This window comes from Triticum urartu, chromosome 5, assembly GCF_003073215.2.
Source record: "Triticum urartu cultivar G1812 chromosome 5, Tu2.1, whole genome shotgun sequence".
Classification (NCBI taxonomy): domain Eukaryota; kingdom Viridiplantae; phylum Streptophyta; class Magnoliopsida; order Poales; family Poaceae; genus Triticum; species Triticum urartu.
This window is the reverse complement of record NC_053026.1, coordinates 385149866-385168653: the sequence shown is the minus strand read 5'-3', so window position 1 is coordinate 385168653 and position 18788 is coordinate 385149866. Positions and strand designations below refer to the sequence as shown.

Below are 18788 nucleotides of genomic sequence, written 5' to 3'. Positions count from 1 at the left end.
AGCATGAGCACCCTTCAAGACCTTGCGAGCCTTGTCAAGTAAGTCAAACTCCTCTTTGAGTCTAGCAAGATCAACTCCAAGCTTGGCCTTCTCGGAGTTTAGCACACGAGAAACAACAAGAGCATGATCAAGATCTTTCTTTATTTAGCATGGTCATCGTTGTGTGAATCCTCAAGAGCCAAGCGATGACCACGCTCTTCCTCAAGAGCATTAGAGAGATCCGATATCTCATCGGCATAGTCACGACTATGCCCCTCCATATTGGAGATGGTGTCCTCGTGAGCCCAGATCATGTGATTGGCTTCACCAAGTTGTTCCAAGAGAGCAACAAAGTGCTTCTTGGATTTACCCTTAAGCTTACTCATAAAAGACTCAAACTCATTTTCCTCCACATTGGACCCCTCATGTTCATTAATGCAATCCGTCAAAGAAGGATTATTAATGATGGTAGTTTTGATGTTGGGGGTTACCTTGTTGGTGGCTTTAGCCATGAGGCACTTGGCAGTGATGTTCTCATTGGGTGAATCGAAGAGAGACACCCATGGAGTTGTCGCAATGCCAACGGAGGCCATGGCAACCGGCTCGCCGTCTTCATCATCATCATCATCATCATCATCATTGTACTCTTCTTGTGCCACCAACCCCTTGGGGGAGTCTTCTTGGTGAAGTTTCTCTTGTTGGGGAAAGCCTTGGCATTGTCCTTTCGGATGAGCTTGCCACCATTGTCTTCCCTCTTCTCATAAGACATTCCACAACAAAGTGGCTCATATTGCCACAATTATAGCATGTCCTCACTCGTTGCTTGACCTTCGCGCCACTTGAGTGGTTTTTGTTAAAGTTGGACCTTGTGTTCTTCTTGCTCCAAAATTGCCTTGAAGCAAGATCCATGTGTTCATGATAGGCATACTTTGTATCTTCGGGGTTGCTCTCCTCTTCGTCCTCTTCTTCCACACTAACCTTGGCCTTCAATGCAAGGTTGGGCTTCTTTGCTCTTTGAGAATGTAACACCGCATTGTCGGCGGTCTTGTCCAACATGCTCATAGCCACAAACTCATCCAACACTTCACTTGAGGACAAGGTTGTTGGAAATATGCCCTAGAGGCAATAATAAATTGGTTATTATTATATTTCCTTGTTCATGATAATCGTTTATTATCCATGCTAGAATTGTATTGATAGGAAACTCAGATACATGTGTGGATACATAGACAACACCATGTCCCTAGTAAGCCTCTAGTTGACTAGCTCGTTGATCAATAGATGGTTACGGTTTCCTGGCCATGGACATTGGATGTCATTGATAACGGGATCACATCATTAGGAGAATGATGTGATGGACAAGACCCAATCCTAAGCCTAGCACAAGATCGTGTAGTTCGTATGCTAAAGCTTTTCTAATGTCAAGTATCATTTCCTTAGACCATGAGATTGTGCAACTCCCGGATACCGTAGGAGTGCTTTGGGTGTGCCAAATGTCACAACGTAACTGGGTGGCTATAAAGGTTCACTACAGGTATCTCCGAAAGTGTCTGTTGGGTTGGCACGAATCGAGACTGGGATTTGTCACTCCGTGTAAACGGAGAGGTATCTCTGGGCCCACTCGGTAGGACATCATCATAATGTGCACAATGTGACCAAGGAGTTGATCACGGGATGATGTGTTACGGCACGAGTAAAGAGACTTGCCGGTAACGAGATTGAACAAGGTATCGGGATACCGACGATCGAATCTCGGGCAAGTATCGTACCGCTAGACAAAGGGAATTGTGTACGGGATTGATTGAATCCTCGACATCGTGGTTCATCCGATGAGATCATCGTGGAACATGTGGGAGCTAACATGGGTATCCAGATCCCGCTGTTGGTTATTGGCCGGAGAGTTGTCTCGGTCATGTCTGCATGGTTCCCGAGCCCGTAGGGTCCACACACTTAAGGTTTGATGACGCTAGGGTTATAGGGAATATATGTACGTGGTTACCGAATGTTGTTCGGAGTCCTGGATGAGATCCCGGACGTCACGAGGAGTTCCAGAATGGTCCGGAGGTAAAGATTTATATATGGGAAGTCATCATACGGTCACCGGAATAATTCGGAGGGTTACCGGTATTGTACCGGGACCACTGGAGGGGTTCCGGGGGTCCACCGGGAGGGTCCACCTGCCCCGGAGGGCCCTATGGGTTGTGTGTGGAGAGAGGACCAGCCCCTTAGTGGGTTGGGCGCCTCCCTCCTAGGGCCCATGCGCCTAGGGTTTGGGGGAACCCTAGAGGGGGGGCGCCCCCTTGCCTTGGGGGGCAAGGCAACCCCCCTTGGCCGCCGCCCCCTCCTCAGATTGGATCTGAGGGGGCCGGCCCCCCTATCCCTTGCCCCTATATATATGTGGGGGTGGGAGGGCAGCCGCACCCAAGTCTTGGCGCAGCCCACCCCCTCTCCCAAGTCCTCCTCTTCTCCCGCGGTGCTTGGCGAAGCCCTGCAGGATTGCCACGCTCCTCCTTCACCACCATGTCATCGTGCTGCTGTTGGATGGAGTCTTCCCCAACCTCTCCTTCACCCCTTGCTGGATCAAGGCATAGGAGACGTCACCGGGCTGTACGTGTGTTGAACGCGGAGGTGCCGTCCGCTCGGCACTAGGATCATCGGTGATTTGGATCACGACGAGTACGACTCCATCGACCCCGTTCACTTGAACACTTCCGCTTAGCGATCTACAAGGGTATGTAGATGCACTCTCCTTCCCCTCGTTGCTAGATTACTCCATAGATTGATCTTGGTGATGCGTAGAAAATTTTGAATTTCTGCTACGTTCCCCAACAAAGGTGTGGAAGTCCGGCCTTTGATGAATGACGGAGGACATTGCCTTGTGATAAGGCATCATGGCCTTGAGGAATTTGCGCTTGATCTAACTGTCATCTGTATCCTTACTCCCATGATCTCGGAGTGAGACCGCGAGTTTGGTTAATCTCCGATAAAGCTCACGAGGTTCTTCATCTTGTTTCATTGCAAACTCATCGGCTTCATCTTGCACCACTTCATAGTTGGAGCGTTGAATGCTTGCGCTTCCCCTGTAGAGGGAAACAACATGGTGCCATGCATCCTTGGCCGTGGTGAAGGGCCGGAGATGAGCAAGATCTTCGGGTGGAATTGCATCTTGGATGATCAAGAGAGCATTCTCATTGAATTGATTATCTGCGGCTTCTCTAGGGGTGAAGTTGCTTCGGTCATGCAGATAAAAACCTTCTTCAATGATTCTCCAAAGGTTAGTATTAACATGGTTCAAATGACGCTTAAAGCGATAAACCCAAGAATCAAAGTCCTCATTTTTCCCAATCTTAGGGGGAGGACCGGCATGATTCAAATGAGTGGAAGGAATCGGTCAACCATAAGTAAGCGGAGGTTCCACATGGGCAAAGATGTCGTTGCCAATTTTACCACTAGAAGGAGCCTTATCACTAGTAGCTTCCCCCTTGTCGGAGTTAGCATCCGTCACCTTGTTAGTGGGATCACCCACTTTCAACGGTGTGGTAGATAGTTTAAGCCCTTCTAAGAATTTAGTAAACATGCTTTCAACCTCGGTCTTCATGGAGGTTTTCAATGTGTCCAAAGTGAAAGAACATGCGGTGCCCCCATGTTTGGTTTTGGTAATTGATGACAATCTCTATGGACTAATGGTTGCCTTGAGTTATATTTGAAGGTTTTGTCCATAGGCTTTTCTTGGAGTACATGTGTTGGTTTCAAGGAGAGTTTGTGTCGACTAAGGTGCTATTCAAGGAATTACCTAAATATTGGTCTTGTGAGAGGTTGGTCAAGACTAAGTCAAAGAGTGAATCAAGTTGATCAACCCACAAAGCGTAGAAGATGTACCGAGAGGGATCAACCCACAAAGCATAGAAGATGTACCGAGAGGGATCAAGTGATCCCTTGGTACAGTAAGCATTATCAATTACGCTTTGTGTACTAACCCATGGTCTTCGTGAGAGTTCTTTGTGGGGTTAGGTTGCGGTGTGCAAGTTCAAGTGGAGCATCACGAAAAGATCAAATTCTTGAAGCTTGCCGTCCTTTGTGGTGACAATGGACTTGTGAAGATGTGCGGAAGAGTGGCTCACCCATAGTGGAGTATGGGGGAGCAATCAACTAGTCTTCATCGAGTCAACCCAATCAAGAAAGGTGGTCCAACTTGAGGGAGTCAAGATCGTCATCATCTAGTTCAAGTGGACCATGTGCAAGGAAAAGGTTTGCCCTTGATAGGTTTTCTATTTTACCAGTCTCATGATGGTAGTTGGGAGACCGGGTTATAGGATCAATTGTCGTACTATCAAGGGGGCTCTCGATAAGTAGCTTGATCGTATCGTTCATTGAGAGCTCAAACCATTGCATCCTTGCATCATATTTCTTGGTTCTTGTTTGGTTCTCTTTGTGGGTCTTAGAGCTTATGGTCATCTTGATGACAAGCTCGAGTTCATCGAAAACGGAGTTCACATGCATCTTCTATGATGTTTTCAATGTTGGAGGTTTGCCGGTTCTTCTCGGTTGGAGGTTTCACTCCTCTTTTTGTTAGGCATACCTCCCCTGCCTCTTCTTACTATAAGAGCTCATATGCAGAAGTTTCACTCCTATTTTTGATGCTACTCGTCATCTTGTTTCCAACAAGCTTGAGTTTGCTCAATTCAGAGCTCATATGCAGAAGTTATGGCAGTTCTTGTTTTCTTGAGAGTGGCTTTTGTCTGGTCCCAGCGGTAGTACCGCGAGCCCAAGCGGTAGTACCGCTTGGAGCTCTCAGCCGTAGTACCGCTGCAGTGCCGCTCTTCTACCGCCTCGATTTTGGGTCCAGCTCTTCTCGTGTCGGGTTCAGCGGCAGTAGGAGCGGTAGTACCGCTCTTGTGCGGTAGTACCGCTGGGCCAAGCGGCAGTACCGCTGCGGCCAACGGTAGTACCGGTGGCTACAGCGGTAGTGCCGCTCATACTGCTCTACCTCTCTGGCAGTTTTTCAGCTCGTATTTTTCTCTCTCGTTAGGGTGTTTTAACCATGCTAAGCGGTAGTACCTCTCCTCCAGCGGTAGTACCGCTCGTGTGCGGGCTGACCACATAACGGTTGGTTTCAGGAGCTCCTATAAAAGGGGGTCTTCTTCCGCAATGAACCTTATCCTTTGAGCTCGTGTTCTTCCCCCATTGTTGACCTTATTCGAGCTTGCTAACTCTCAATCCCTCCATGGATTCTTGCTAGTTTTTGAGGGAAAAGAGAGAGATCTAGATCCACATTTCCACCAATCACTTTCTCCTCTATGTGAGGGGAACCCCTTGGATCTAGATCTTGGAGTTCTTTGTGTTCTCTTTCTTGTTCTTCCTCCCATTTTCCTCCCTAGCATTAGTTGCTTCGGTGGGATTTGAGAGAGAAGGATTTGGGCACTCCGTGTTCCCTTGCCATTGCATTTGGTGCATCGGTTTGAGTTCTCCACGGTGATACGTGGAAGTTACAAGTTGAGAAGCTTATTACTCTTGGGTGCTTGGTACCCTTGAGCTTGTTCCTCTTGGGTGCTTGGGAGCCCTAGACGGTTGGTGGTGTTCGGAGCTCAATCATTGTGGTGTAAAGCTCCGAGCAAGCGTCGGGGTCTCCAATTAGGTTGTGGAGATCGCCCCGAGCAATTTGACGGGTACCGATGAACGCCCCCAAGGGTTGCCAAAGTGTATGGGTTCGGTGACCGCCCCCAAGGGTTGCCATTTGTACGGGTTCGGTGACCGCCCTCAAAGGGTCCCTTAGTGGAATCACGACATCTTGCATTGTGCGAGGGCGTGAGGAGATTACGGTGGCCCTAGTGGCTTCATGGGGAGCATTGTGCCTCCACACCGCTCCAAACGGAGATTAGCATCCGCAAGGGTGTCAACTTCGGGATACATCGTCGTCTCCGCGTGCCTCGGTTATCTCTTACCCGAGCCCTTTACTTATGCACTTTACTTTGTGATAGCCATATTGTTCTTTGTCATATATCTTGCTATCACATAGTTACTTATCTTGCTTAGCATAAGTTGTTGGTGCACATAGGTGAGCCTAATTGTTTTATGTTTTGTTCTTGGCAAATTAACCGCTAGGTTTATTCCGCGTTTGTTCAAGCCTAAACCGTAATTGAATTCCTCACGAGAGATCGCGGTTCCCCCATCGGCCGTAGACGAGACCGGATTCACACCGGAGTGCTCCTCCACACCGTCTACGGTGTCAACCATACTCTTCGGATGACAAAGTCCTTAATAAAGAGACGAGGCTCTGATACCAATTGAAAGGATCGATATAGTTGACTAGAGGGGGTGAATAGGCAACTAACAATTTTTAACTTTTCTTTGCCAATTTAAACTTTGCATCAAAGTAGGTTGTCTAGATATGCAACTAGGTGAGCAACCTATATGATGCAACAAGAACAAGAACACAAGCAAGCAAGGGATATAACACAAATAAGCTTGCACAAGTAAAGGCACGAGATAACCAAGAGTGGAGCGGGTGAAGACGAGGATGTGTTACCGAAGTTCCTTCCTTTTGAGGGGAAGTACGTCTCCGTTGGAGCGGTGTGGAGGCACAATGCTCCCCAAGAAGCCACTAGGGCCACCGTATTCTCCTCACGCCCTCACACAATGCGAGATGTCGTGATTCTACTAGTGGTGCCCTTGGAGGCGGCGACCGGACCTTTACAAACAAGGTTGGGGCTATCTCCACAACTTAATTGGCCAACGATACCACAAAGCTTCACCATAATGGAATATGGCTCCGCGGTGACCTCAACCGTCTAGGGTGCTCAAACACCCAAGAGTAACAAGATCCGCAAAGGATGAGTGGGGGGAATCAAATTTCTCTTGGTGGAAGTGTAGATCTAGGCCTTCTCAACCAACCCCTAGAGAATCAACAAGTTTGATTGGTTATGGAGAGAGATCGGGCGAAAATGGAGCTTGGAGAGCAACAATAGAGTTTTGGGGGAGAAGAGGTGAGTCTTCTAGAGGAAGAAGACCCCATTATATAGTGGGGGACACATCCAACCGTTATGCAGCCCGCAGCCCGCATCTGGGCGGTACTACCATTCATGGAGCGGTACTACCGCCTCCATAGCGGTAGTACCGCTGAGGCAAGCAGGCATAGGGCAACCAGGGCTGAGGAATGAGTACACGCACTAGGCCGGTACTACCGTCCTGCGGGCGGTACTACCACCTGTATAAGCGGTACTGCCGCTCCCTACAGCCGCTGGAAAACTGAGGAGGGCAGCAAGCTGAGCGGCAGCAGGAGCGAACGTAGGAGCAGTACTATCGCTTATACAAGCGGTACTACTGCGCCCTACTATCGTCCCTACTATCGCTCCCCTGCGTGGTCCTTTACGGAAACTCGACATGAAAAATCGAGACCACAGCAGGGGCGGTAGTACAAGCGGCACTACCGCTGATAGGCGGTACTACCGCCCTGGCCGCGGTACTACCGCTTAGCTCACATCACCCCTTGTTTTGCACAACACGGAAACTCCAAAGAAGCAGGAAGAAGACTAGGGTGCAAGGAGGGTGTGTACGTGATGATTCCACCCATACTCTTCCGAAACGGATCCCCTCTTGATAGTACGGTTAACCCTACTACTCAATTTCACCGAAAAAGAAACGAGGGAAAATAAACCGTCTAAAGTGAAGTCCACGAGGGGAGCTATCGCATAGTGCCCTTATATTAGATAACCTGCAAAGCTTAATGCACACGATTAGTCCGCAAAAGTATTGTCATCAATCACCAAAACAAACCAGAGAAAAATATGCCCTAACACATGATCCAAACAATATTACTTGAGAAAGTGAACAACTAGTGAGGAAAAGTTAGCCAACAAGATTTATGTCGTTTCTTAATTCTACATGCAAGATACATGTTTGGGCAAATAATGCATGCAAAACGCGTAAGTACTTTTAAACATGATAGATAACAATCCATATCAGACAAAGTAAAATAAAGTTTTACAAGACATAGGAAGGGATCACACGGGATCCCAAATAAGAAGAAGTCTTGTAACTCCAAAAAGGCACTAACATCTCACACACCCTCTTAAACAACTAAAGGGCACTTGCTTAAGCCTATGATATTCACATCTTCTCCCCCTTTGGCATCAAGATACCAAATGGTAAGAAAGAAGTCATCTACCCATCTACTAGGCTTGGGGCTAGGAGGAGGAGTTGATGATCCTTGGAATTTTTACTCTCCTACATCTTGAGAAAATATGCTTCTTAAAAATTCATGCATCTTTTCCAATTCAGCCATATCCCTTGTTGTTATGTCCTCTTTCCTCTTGAGAGTTTCTTGTCTCTTTCTATTAGTCTAATTCTTTTGAGCTTGAGTTTTTGGTGCAGGCTTCTTCCCGCTTCCAATTTAGGTGGCCTTAGTTGCTGGAGCTTTTCTTAGCCATTGCAGATCAAACAACTAAGCCTTGTGAAAGAGTTTAGATAAGAGCAAAGATAAGATACAATGAGAAGTTAAAATACAAAGCAAAATAAATAGCATTTTTTGTCCATTCTGATGATCTGGTAGTTCCAAGATTTTTTTTCCGGTATTACCTAGCAAGTTAAACTTGCTAGAGTACTACATGTAAACCACATCACCTATAATTCAACCTAGAGCTTGAATTCGCTAGCATCAAGTGAATTTCAGTGGTACTTTTGGGTCATCGGAGAAAAACCTAAAACTGACTGAAGTTTTGAAATTATTTTGATTTATTTGAAGGACAACCAGTTTGCACTTCATCCGTATTGGTTCCTAAGGTAGTCAAATAAAATATAGCCATAGATTGGACAAGGTATAGCCTAGGGTTTGCAAGTGCCCTAACTTTGCGGTTTTCACACTAAAGCGGAGATGGTTTTATAGTTTCGACAAGGATATCAATGAGCGGTCATCAGAAAGATGTTGTGAGTAATGTTGTAGGATGACAAAAGTTACAAAACTAGCGATCCAGAGGCTTGAGAGCAACTAGCGTGAGAGAATTTTGGAGTGAACTGAAAAACATGCCTTGGTTGTTCTTAAGTGAATTTTTGGTTTGCACACTGTACAATAGTACCTGAAAAGAAATGCCTATGTGCATTGCAGTTGCAACATGCAAATCCTATTCCGTGCGAAATAGTGACCAAACACGTACCCCCTAGCGATAATATTGGCCTTCCCATTGCAGAGTGGGGCAGGGCGCCCTTTTTTGTTCCTTAACTTTTCTTTTCTTCCCACGTCCTAGTTGGGCGGCCTAAGTGAGGCGTTTGTTTTCTTGTCTTTTCATTCTTTCTAAATTTGTCAGTTTAACATTGTTTTTTGGTTTATTTTTATTTCATTTTTCCTATAAGTTTCTTCGTTTTCATTTCATGCTTTTTTTACTTCAGCATTTTATTAATTTCATTAATATTAAAAAGTCATGAATATTATTTGTATCATTTATAAATTTAAATTCATGAACATTTTATTAATAACATACTTTTTTTAGAAAAACAAACATTTATGACCATTCTTTCAAAAATATGAATATAAAAAAATTCAAACTTATATAAGTTTTTAATTTATAAAAATCATTATATATATTGATGTACGGTCGATCGGCGCGTTACGGTACTTTTGTGTCCTATCAAAAGGGTGAAATCACAAGTTGAGGAGTACTTCTAAAGATCACTCCAACTCCCCAGGTTGCGACAAGTGACGCACATGCAGCGCGTCATTTGTCGCAACCTGAGAGTTTTTCCTTTTTTTTAGATCCGTTTATTCAAAACGTTTTATCTCTCAAATCGTGCATCCAAATCTCAAACCGCTTTCAACGTTGGATTCCTCGCGTGGAGATCTTAAAAACTAGATCCCGTATTGATAGGTTTTGACGAACTTTTTTCACGAAAAAATCGGACGAAAAAACTGAACCGGGAGCACGAGTTTTTTCCTTTTCGAAAGAGGCACGTCCGTGCCTCTCACGAAATCACAACGGTGACTCTCGCTGAAACAAAACCGTAACTCTCGTGGAAGGAAAAAAAGAAGAGAAAACGTGTTTTTTTCCGTTTATGAGGAGGCACGGCCACGACTCCCGCGAAAGCACACCCGTTCCTCTCGTGGAAGCAAAACCGTGACTCTCGCGAAAGAATAAAAAAATAGAACCCGTTTTCGAGAGGCACGACCTTGAATCCCGCGAAAGCACAACCGTACCTCTCGCGGAAGCACAACCGTGACTCCCGCGAAAGAAAAAAAACATAAAAACACGTTTTTTTTCGTTTCCGAGGGGCATGATCGTGACTCTGGTGAAAACACAACCGTGCCTCTCGCGGAAGCAAAACCGTGGCTCTCGCGAAAGGAAAAAATACAGATTCCAAAAGGACGGTCGTGCCTCTCGCGAAAGAAAAAATGCGTTATTTCATGCAAAAAACAAGGCCGGTGAAAAATCAAAACGTCAAAAAAACCTAGAAAACCCATTTAAATATTCGAAAACGCGTGCAGAAAAAAAAATTAGAAAAAACACGCAAAACGTGACACGCGGCAAATGGTTGATAGCAAGTCAAATGATACTGATCATTGCGAGGCTCTTAAAGAAGCGCTCGTTAACTAGTGGCTCCTCTAAAAAGGGATTGGAGGCAACAAATTTGTTCACGGGCCGAGCCGAGCCGAGCTCGGCCACTGCCCATCTCAGTTTTCGTCGTGACTTGAGCGGTAACAGCGCGCGAGTTTTAACTCTTTGTTTTGCTCTAAAGGAAAACGAGCTTTAACTCTTGTGGTAGTACTACTACTACCAACTTACCGGAAGGAAAGCTGGATCTGACCAAGAAAGAGCCTCACATCACAGGGGAAAAGGCCATTCACCGTCGACAAGGCTAAGGTGTCGCGCACCGAGCCCCACACGTCCGCCCGCGGCCTCCACGGCGGGCCCTGCACGTGCCCGCGCGGCCACCTGGCACCGCCGTGGGCTGCGCGACGGCGGACGACGCGTCCAAGACATCGGCCCACCCCCCGCGCCGGATTCGCGTCTTCCCCTCGCTTCCCTCCACCTATAAATACCCCGCCCCCCCGCCTCCACACAAAACACCAATCATTTCCTCCTCACTCTCGCTTCTCCTTTTCTGCCTTCCAACCGAAGCCCCATCCCTTGATTCCATCCATCGTTCGGGATCCTCCTCCTCTCGCGCGCTTCTAGGACCGGTCCCTCGAAGCTTCTTCTTCTCCTTGGACTCGTGCTTGGCATGGCGCAGACGACCGTGGTGGTGCCGGAGGTGGGCATGACGGCGCCCGCGCCCACGGCGTGCCCCTGCCCGGGGTCCCTGTTCCCGTACCCGCCGCCGCGTGCCGGGATGGCCGTGAGCCGCAAGTGCCTGCGGGCCGCGCAGGCGGAGCTTGGCGCCGGGATGCTCAGTGGCCTGGTCGAGTCCATGCGGGCGTCCTCCCCCACGCACGCAAGGGCCGCCGCGGCCCTCGCCGCCGGCGTCGACGACGAGCACGCCGCCTGGATGGCGAAGCACCCGTCCGCCCTGGGCAAGTTCGAGGAGATCGTGGCCGCGTCCAAGGGGAAGCAGATCGTCATGTTCCTGGACTACGACGGCACGCTGTCCCCCATCGTCGATGACCCCGACGCCGCCTTCATGAGCGAGACGGTGAGCCACTCCCCTGCCCACTCTGCTTCTCCAAATTTCATACCACCATGCACCTCTGCTCCCGACCTGCGGACACGTTATTAATTTTGTGATTCGGAAATGAGCAGATGCGGATGGCCGTGCGCAGCGTGGCCAAGCACTTCCCGACGGCGATCGTCAGCGGTCGGTGCCGCGACAAGGTACGCCCGCCAGCAATTAATGAACTCCCATTGCCATCGCCCACCACGACCACCGCCGCCGCTGACGAAACGAAGCTAACCGAACCGATGTGTGCGTGTTCAATTTCGCAGGTGTTTGATTTCGTGAAGCTGGCGGAGCTCTACTACGCCGGCAGCCACGGCATGGACATCAAGGGCCCGGCCAAGTCCTCAAAGTCCAAGGTGAATTGATGCTCCTCTCCTCTCGCCCATCATCTACTCCTAGCTAGCTGCTAGCATGGTCGCTCGATCCATCTATCTCCAGCTCCATTTTTGTGGGCACGAATATTCCCATATCTTGGCAAACTAAAGGCATATACCTTTTTGCCCCGCAGGCCAAAGGAGTTCTCTTCCAACCAGCAAGCGAGTTCCTGCCCATGATAGAAGAGGTACGCACCTAGCTTCAACCTCGCAGCCGCCCACTCATTCGCACCAGAAATCTGGTCAGTAGAAACCGTTCTAAACTCGAATCCATGCATGGTGTTTCTCCAGGTGCATCAGCGGCTGATAGAGGAGACGAAGCACGTAGCCGGGGCCAAGGTGGAGAACAACAAGTTCTGCGTGTCTGTCCACTTCAGATGCGTCGACGAAAAGGTAGGCGACGGACGGAGCAGAACGGAAATGGGCGCTGCCACCGCGAATGGCAGCCGCTTTCCTTCCCATTTATAGCTTTATCCCTCCCCACCACCCGTATTCATTCACTTAACCACCGCTAGTGCTCATAATATAAGATTGAACCTCCCTTTTGTCCCTAGTGGAGTAGTGGGGAGGTTAGTTAGGTTTAATCACTTAATAACTAGTGACTGATCAGCGTCGATGATGATGATGGTTTGCAGAGCTGGGGCGCGCTGGCGGAGACGGTGAAGGGCGTGATGCGGGAGTACCCGAAGCTGCGCATGTCGCAGGGGCGGATGGTGTTCGAGGTGCGGCCCACCATCAAGTGGGACAAGGGCAAGGCCCTCGAGTTCCTGCTCGAGTCGCTGGGCTTCGCCGACTGCCCCAACGTGCTCCCCGTCTACATCGGCGACGACCGCACCGACGAGGACGCCTTCAAGGTGCTGCGCCGGCGGGGCCAGGGCGTCGGGATCCTCGTCTCCAAGCACCCCAAGGACACCAGCGCCTCCTTCTCGCTGCAGGAGCCGGCCGAGGTCATGGAGTTCCTGCTCCGCCTCGTCGAGTGGAAGCAGCTCTCCAAGGCGCGCCTCAGGCTGCGGCGGCAGGCCGACGCCTGATCGGACGACGAGGATCGGCCGGCCGGCGGGAATGGCCGAACTAATTATTTCACTGCTACGTGTAGCTTAGCTAGTTAATGAAAATCCCCTGCTTGCTCATCCGAACAAAGCCAAAGGCTACGTACGTGGATGGGAAGAAGGAACGTACTACGGCGAACCTGCGGAGCATTGTTGCGCCACATGTTGTGTTCTAATTAACCGTCCTTCTTTTTCTGGGGATGTATACCGTACCTACCGATTATGCATGCATGTAAATTACCTTTGTCCACGTACAAGGGGAGGAACCATGGAATAAACAAAGAGAAATCTGAGTAAATAGCAACAACAAAGCCTTCTCTGTCCGTGCATGCGCACACCATCATCAAAATCTGTTTCAATTAATCAATCGATGAGGCAAATGTGTTGCCTCCGTTTCAAAAACTATTACTACACTACACTACAATCTTACAAGGTCATGTTATTCGTAAGCTGTATTGAAAATGTAATAAATTCGATCTTTCTGGCCGTTGGATTCAAATCCAACGGTTGGCATATTTCTTATTTCATCCTTTTCCCCCGCTTCTTCTCGAAGCCGTCTTTTTCCTCTTGCTCTCGATCGCCACCGACGTAGCCGCCACCTCCACACCCGCAACCGACGCCGCTGTCGCGCCTTTCTCACTGCCTCGCCATCCTCATGCCGCCACATCCGCCTCTGGCCATTCCTCTAACCCCGACCTCTTCTCTCCAGCCTTCCACCCTGCGCACCTGAACCAATCAGCTTCCCACTCCCTTTCACCGGTGACCACCCGGCCGGTTCGGCCTCTCGCCGCGCGATGCCCCGCCTCTTAATCGGAGTTGCACGCGAGAATCGATCGGCACGAGCTGTGAATTCAGGCGACTTACAAATAGCAAACGCGAGCGTACAAATTTATGTGTAGTGCATCCAAGATTCCGTGCCCTCGGACGGTCCCGAGTGAACTGCATGCAGATCGATGCAGGAGCAACGCAATACAAGGATGATCAGCTGCATGCATGCATGCATGCAATCATGCATGTGATGTGCGCTAGTGGTGTCGGTAGGGCACACGTACGCCTCGGCGGCTTGCCTACCAAAAACCGAAGCCAATGGTTTTCCCTTTACTTGATTGATCGAGGAGTTGCTCGCGCATGCGGCCAACGCTGGGGTTCACGTGATGGCACGCACAACAGCACACACAGCCCAGCCGCGCAGCGGTGACACGGCACCGTACGTCGTCGTTTGTCCCGCTCGCATGGTCCGTCCCGGTCTCCGACGTGGCCGTGCGTGGCTCGTGCCTTGCTTGTTAAGCGTAGCGCCTCCGAACAATCGTTGTACCCCCTCGGCTGTTTCCCTTCTCTGTGGGCGCCAACTTTGTTTGCGACCGTAGCTACAAATGTTGACCATGCCGAGGCCCATCGCTGCCCTGCCCAAAAATGTTGTGAGCGAACGATCCTTGTCGCGGCTCGAGTTAGCACTACGGTTTGTCATGGAGCGGGAGGTACAGTACGTACGTAGCTAGCACACAGTATAGCTGAAGCAATCAATGCTTGCACCCACCTGCAAACAGAGAAGCTAGCTGCACTACAGTGTGGCCACTTAACTTTGAATCGATCGAGCGACTCATCTGGTCACAGCTGCTTCTGCTGCTGCAGATGAATCATTTGGATGGGACTCCTCGGATGGATCCACCTACCAAGAATCCAAGATGGATCGGAACGTGGAAAATAAATGTCCAAGAACTGAACCTCGTACTCTTGGTCTTGGATGCCAAAACCTGTCTGATTCGCTCCTCCCTCCCTGCATCGACAGCCGGTGGGGCGAATGGCGAACCACCATGCATGCAAGCAATCATCGACCGATGCACCTCTTGGAGACCAATGATTTAATCCGTTTTACCACCATCTTTTAGTATAGATAGATAGATAGATCCCTTCCGAAGAATCGGAAGCATGCGGCCACCAATACTGGACGAAGCAAGTGCGGCTGGCAATACACAACACACGCAGCGATCAATCATCAACGGCGATATTTGCCAGTAGTAAAGGCGCACTAGATTTCACCTGATGGCGAGGCGATCCAATCTCGCACCACCATTGGCCAGCCCCACATCAGAAAAGAAGAAACAAGAGGAGATGGTAGTAGCAAAGCAGGCGAGTGGTGGAATCTAGGATAATATACAATGCATGTCGATCGATACATACATGTTCCCTGTTTTTTTTACCATTTGAGGATAATATCTGTGCATGCACCTGCGCTGAGCCCCCATGAAAGGGAGGCGCCACCACTTGGGCGCTGCGGCCACGAGAAGCCAAAGGGAATCTACAAGGAACACGCGTGATGATGATGATGTGCCTGCCTCTTCGGCGAGGAGTTGGATTCCACATTGGGGATGGCGACCTTAGAATGGCCGCAACTCCTTTTCGGCCCGTTTGGAAAGATGATGGCGTAGTGGGTGAATTTGGATGGGTTTTGGTTGGCCCATGGGTGGTCGATGCCGACTTGGATATTTTAGATGGTAAATTGGACTGCCACATTTGTTTATATCCGTGCGGAAACAGAGATGCATATGTCTGCAGTGATTTTTGAGAGGACATGGACGGCATGTTTGGCGATTTCCTTGGAGGTTTGGATGGATATGAAAATGATCCAAGATCAAGAGAGCGATAGATGCTCATCCGACTGGATTGGGACCGGTTCCTGTTCGTTCAAACAATGCCTTTGGCAATGCATAAATAGCTGGAGCGTGCAGGTGTACATTATCTATTTATCTTGCATCGAATGCAACGGGTCCCGTCTCGTGGAGGTCGCTTGTTTCCAGGGGGGTCATGGAGAAATGCATCCTCCATGTGTTAGGGGTTGATCGGTAGAGGCTTTCCCGGGGTGATCCCCTTTTTCAGAGAGAAAAGGTCGATCATGCGCTCACCGTTAACTGGCGGGAAAGCGGTGCACATACAAATCCATCCATCCAGCTCGTCCAATCGTTCTATCCGTCTAAACGTATATATAATCACCAAAAGGGACCATCTACAGATGTAGTCTAAGACCCTACGAACCAAGGCCTATCAGTTATCACCAAGTCTTTATCTTCAAGTAATTATCATCAGGATAAACATGCCATGGTCACATATAGTTAACCTAAAGTTTGAGAGGACATGCACATGGGCCAACAGATACGTAGGTGGCTAGGTAGATCAAATCAAGGTGGCCCTTCATCATAGCAAATCATGCATCTATGATGCTGTGTTAATTTGAGTGCGCTGGTTTGCCTTTACGTAACATTGCATATATTCTTTCTGTGGGGAAGTAACGTCTCTTATAGAACTACTAAAAAAACATTGCATATAGTTATCTTTCGCGATAATCCACTTCGGAGCTCGGGCTCAGATGAGTCAAGTGAACAGTAAAATCACCAAAAACAGAAACAAAAATCAAAAAATTATGATTCTTTTTTGCAAGCAAGATGTGCATGTGCGTGATGTTTGTGCAAAATTTAGTGATACTTGGACATTTGAGGCGTGCGAGGCAAAAAAGACAAATCCACGCATGAGCAGTACTGCTTTTCAAATATTTCTCTCAGACCTGAATTTGTTTTTTTTGCCACGAGCTCCTCGAATGTTCAAATGTCATCAAAATTTGCACGAACGTCACGCACTCAATTATATTTCACGACATTTTTTAAAAATTTGTTTCATATTTTAAATGCAGTTACTGTTCACTCCGGGCTCGTCTGAGCACGGGAGCCAAAAGGCCGCTCTCTATCTTTCGTCTTTTGTCTTTGTTCCATGAATCAGGTTTTCCATCAGATGAGAAGGCAGGTATAAATTTTCCTTTTAGATGAGGAAGACACCCTTTGGGGATCCACCCACAATCATCAATAACGAAACAAGATTCACGAAACAAAGAAGAAAGATACTACCATATGTGAAGTTTACGATTATGGTAATGAAATTCAGTACTAAATGCAAAAACTAATTATCCGCCCCTGCTAGTGAACAAGCAAATTATTGCTGAAATTTTTGAGAATTCATTGAATGCTAGGACAACTTTGAAAAGAAACCTGGTCATTCCCGTGCCAAGTTCATTTGCCATGGATGCTCTTTTATGCGGTATTGGGCACGTTTGCAAAATGGGGGGTGAACAAACTGAATAGGGAGCGGCGACAGCTTTGGAGCTCCATAAGAGCATCTACAGCCGGGTGTCTCAAACCCGCCTCATATGCCCGGGCAGGCCGCCCGGTTACTGTCCGGTCACAGAATTTCGACCCAGACGGGCGCCTCAAACGGATCTCAAATGCCCGCGCTAAGCGGCATCCCTCATATTCAGCCCAAATATGGGGCGGATATGGGGGCGCCCAGGCACGCCCGCCACGTTGGACCCGACAGCCCAATCCCACCGCAAATTGCACCAAATCCAACCCCCAGACCTATTGGATCCATTTGATATCTCTTCTCTTCTTCCTCCTCTGCGACGATTGTCTCGCAGCTCCACAACCGTTCCTAGCCTTTGCGCCGCCAGCTCCGGCAGAGCAGTCCTCTCTTCCGTCCTCGCCGCGGGGGACGTCTACGTCAGCTCGGACGCCACCGCGGTATGTCCGGCCACTATCTGGCTCCGTCTTGCGCTTCATGTGTTCGACACATTGTCTGAACGGATTTTTGAGATTTTATTAGGGAAACCGATGGATTCCAGTGCTTCGTCGGATGAGGAGTCTGGACGATGGAGCTTGATCAAATGATTCAAGATGAGTTCTTTGATTCCTCGGATTTGGATGAAGAAGTGGACATGATCATGCTCATGAGCATGCAAGAGGGAATGGATCGGCAAGTGGAGCATATTCTTGAAGGAAATATGCCCTAGAGGCAATAATAAAGTTGTTATTTCTATTTCATTATATCATGATAAATGTTTATTATTCATGCTAGAATTGTATTAACCGAAAACTTAGTACATGTGTGAATACATAGACAAACAGAGTGTCCCTAGTATGCCTCTACTTGACTAGCTCGTTAATCAAAGATGGTTAAGTTTACTGACCATAGACATGTGTTGTCATTTGATGAATGGGATCACATCATTAGAGAATGATGTGATGGACAAGACCCATCCGTTAGCTTAGCATTATGATTGTTTAGTTTTATTTCTATTGCTTTCTTCATGACTTATACATATTCCTCTGACGAGATTATGCAACTCCCAAATACCGGAGGAACACTTTGTGTGCTATCAAACATCACAACGTAAATGGGTGATTCTAAAGATGCTCTACAGGTGTCTCCGATGGTATTTGTTGAGTTGGCATAGATTGAGATTAGGATTTGTCACTCAGAGTATCGGAGAGGTATCTCTGGGCCCTCTCGATAATGCACATCACTATAAGCCTTGCAAGCAATGTGACTAATGGGTTAGTTGCGGGATGATGCATTACGGAACGAGTAAAGAGACTTGCCGGTAACGAGATTGAACTAGGTATGAGGATACCGACGATCGAATCTTGGGCAAGTAACATACCAATGACAAAGGGAATGACGTATGTTGTTATGCGGTTTGACCGATGAAAATCTTCGTAGAATATGTAGGAGCCAATATGAGGATCCAGGTTCCGCTATTGGTTATTGACCGGAGATGTGTCCCGGTCATTACTACATAGTTCTCAAACCCGTAGGGTCCGCACGCTTAACGTTCGATGACGATTTGTATTATGAATTATGTGATTTGATGACCGAAGTTTGTTCAAAGTCCCGGATGAGATCACAGACATGACGAGGAGTC

The 18788-nt window shown here is 48.3% G+C and overlaps 1 protein-coding gene across 1 annotated transcript; it reads left to right on the top strand.

Moving 5' to 3' along the window:
• Positions 1-11017: 11017 nt before the first annotated feature.
• On the top strand, positions 11018-13346 carry LOC125509190 (probable trehalose-phosphate phosphatase 7). The gene is made up of 6 exons (XM_048674102.1): positions 11018-11595; positions 11703-11774; positions 11886-11975; positions 12128-12181; positions 12285-12386; positions 12629-13346. The coding sequence occupies exons 1-6, from the start codon at positions 11188-11190 to the stop codon at positions 13022-13024; spliced, it is 1122 nt and encodes a 373-aa protein (XP_048530059.1). The 5' UTR covers positions 11018-11187; the 3' UTR covers positions 13025-13346.
• Positions 13347-18788: the final 5442 nt, after the last annotated feature.

What these genes read in the sequence shown, in the direction of transcription:
- LOC125509190 (XM_048674102.1), top strand. Translation starts at nt 11,188, where the DNA reads ATGGCGCAGACGACCGTGGTGGTGCCGGAGGTGGGCATGACGGCGCCC. An exon ending in GCGGTCGGTGCCGCGACAAG is followed by an intron (nt 11,775 to 11,885) that starts GTACGCCCGCCA and finishes TCAATTTCGCAG; the next exon opens with GTGTTTGATTTCGTGAAGCT. An exon ending in TCCTGCCCATGATAGAAGAG is followed by an intron (nt 12,182 to 12,284) that starts GTACGCACCTAG and finishes GTGTTTCTCCAG; the next exon opens with GTGCATCAGCGGCTGATAGA.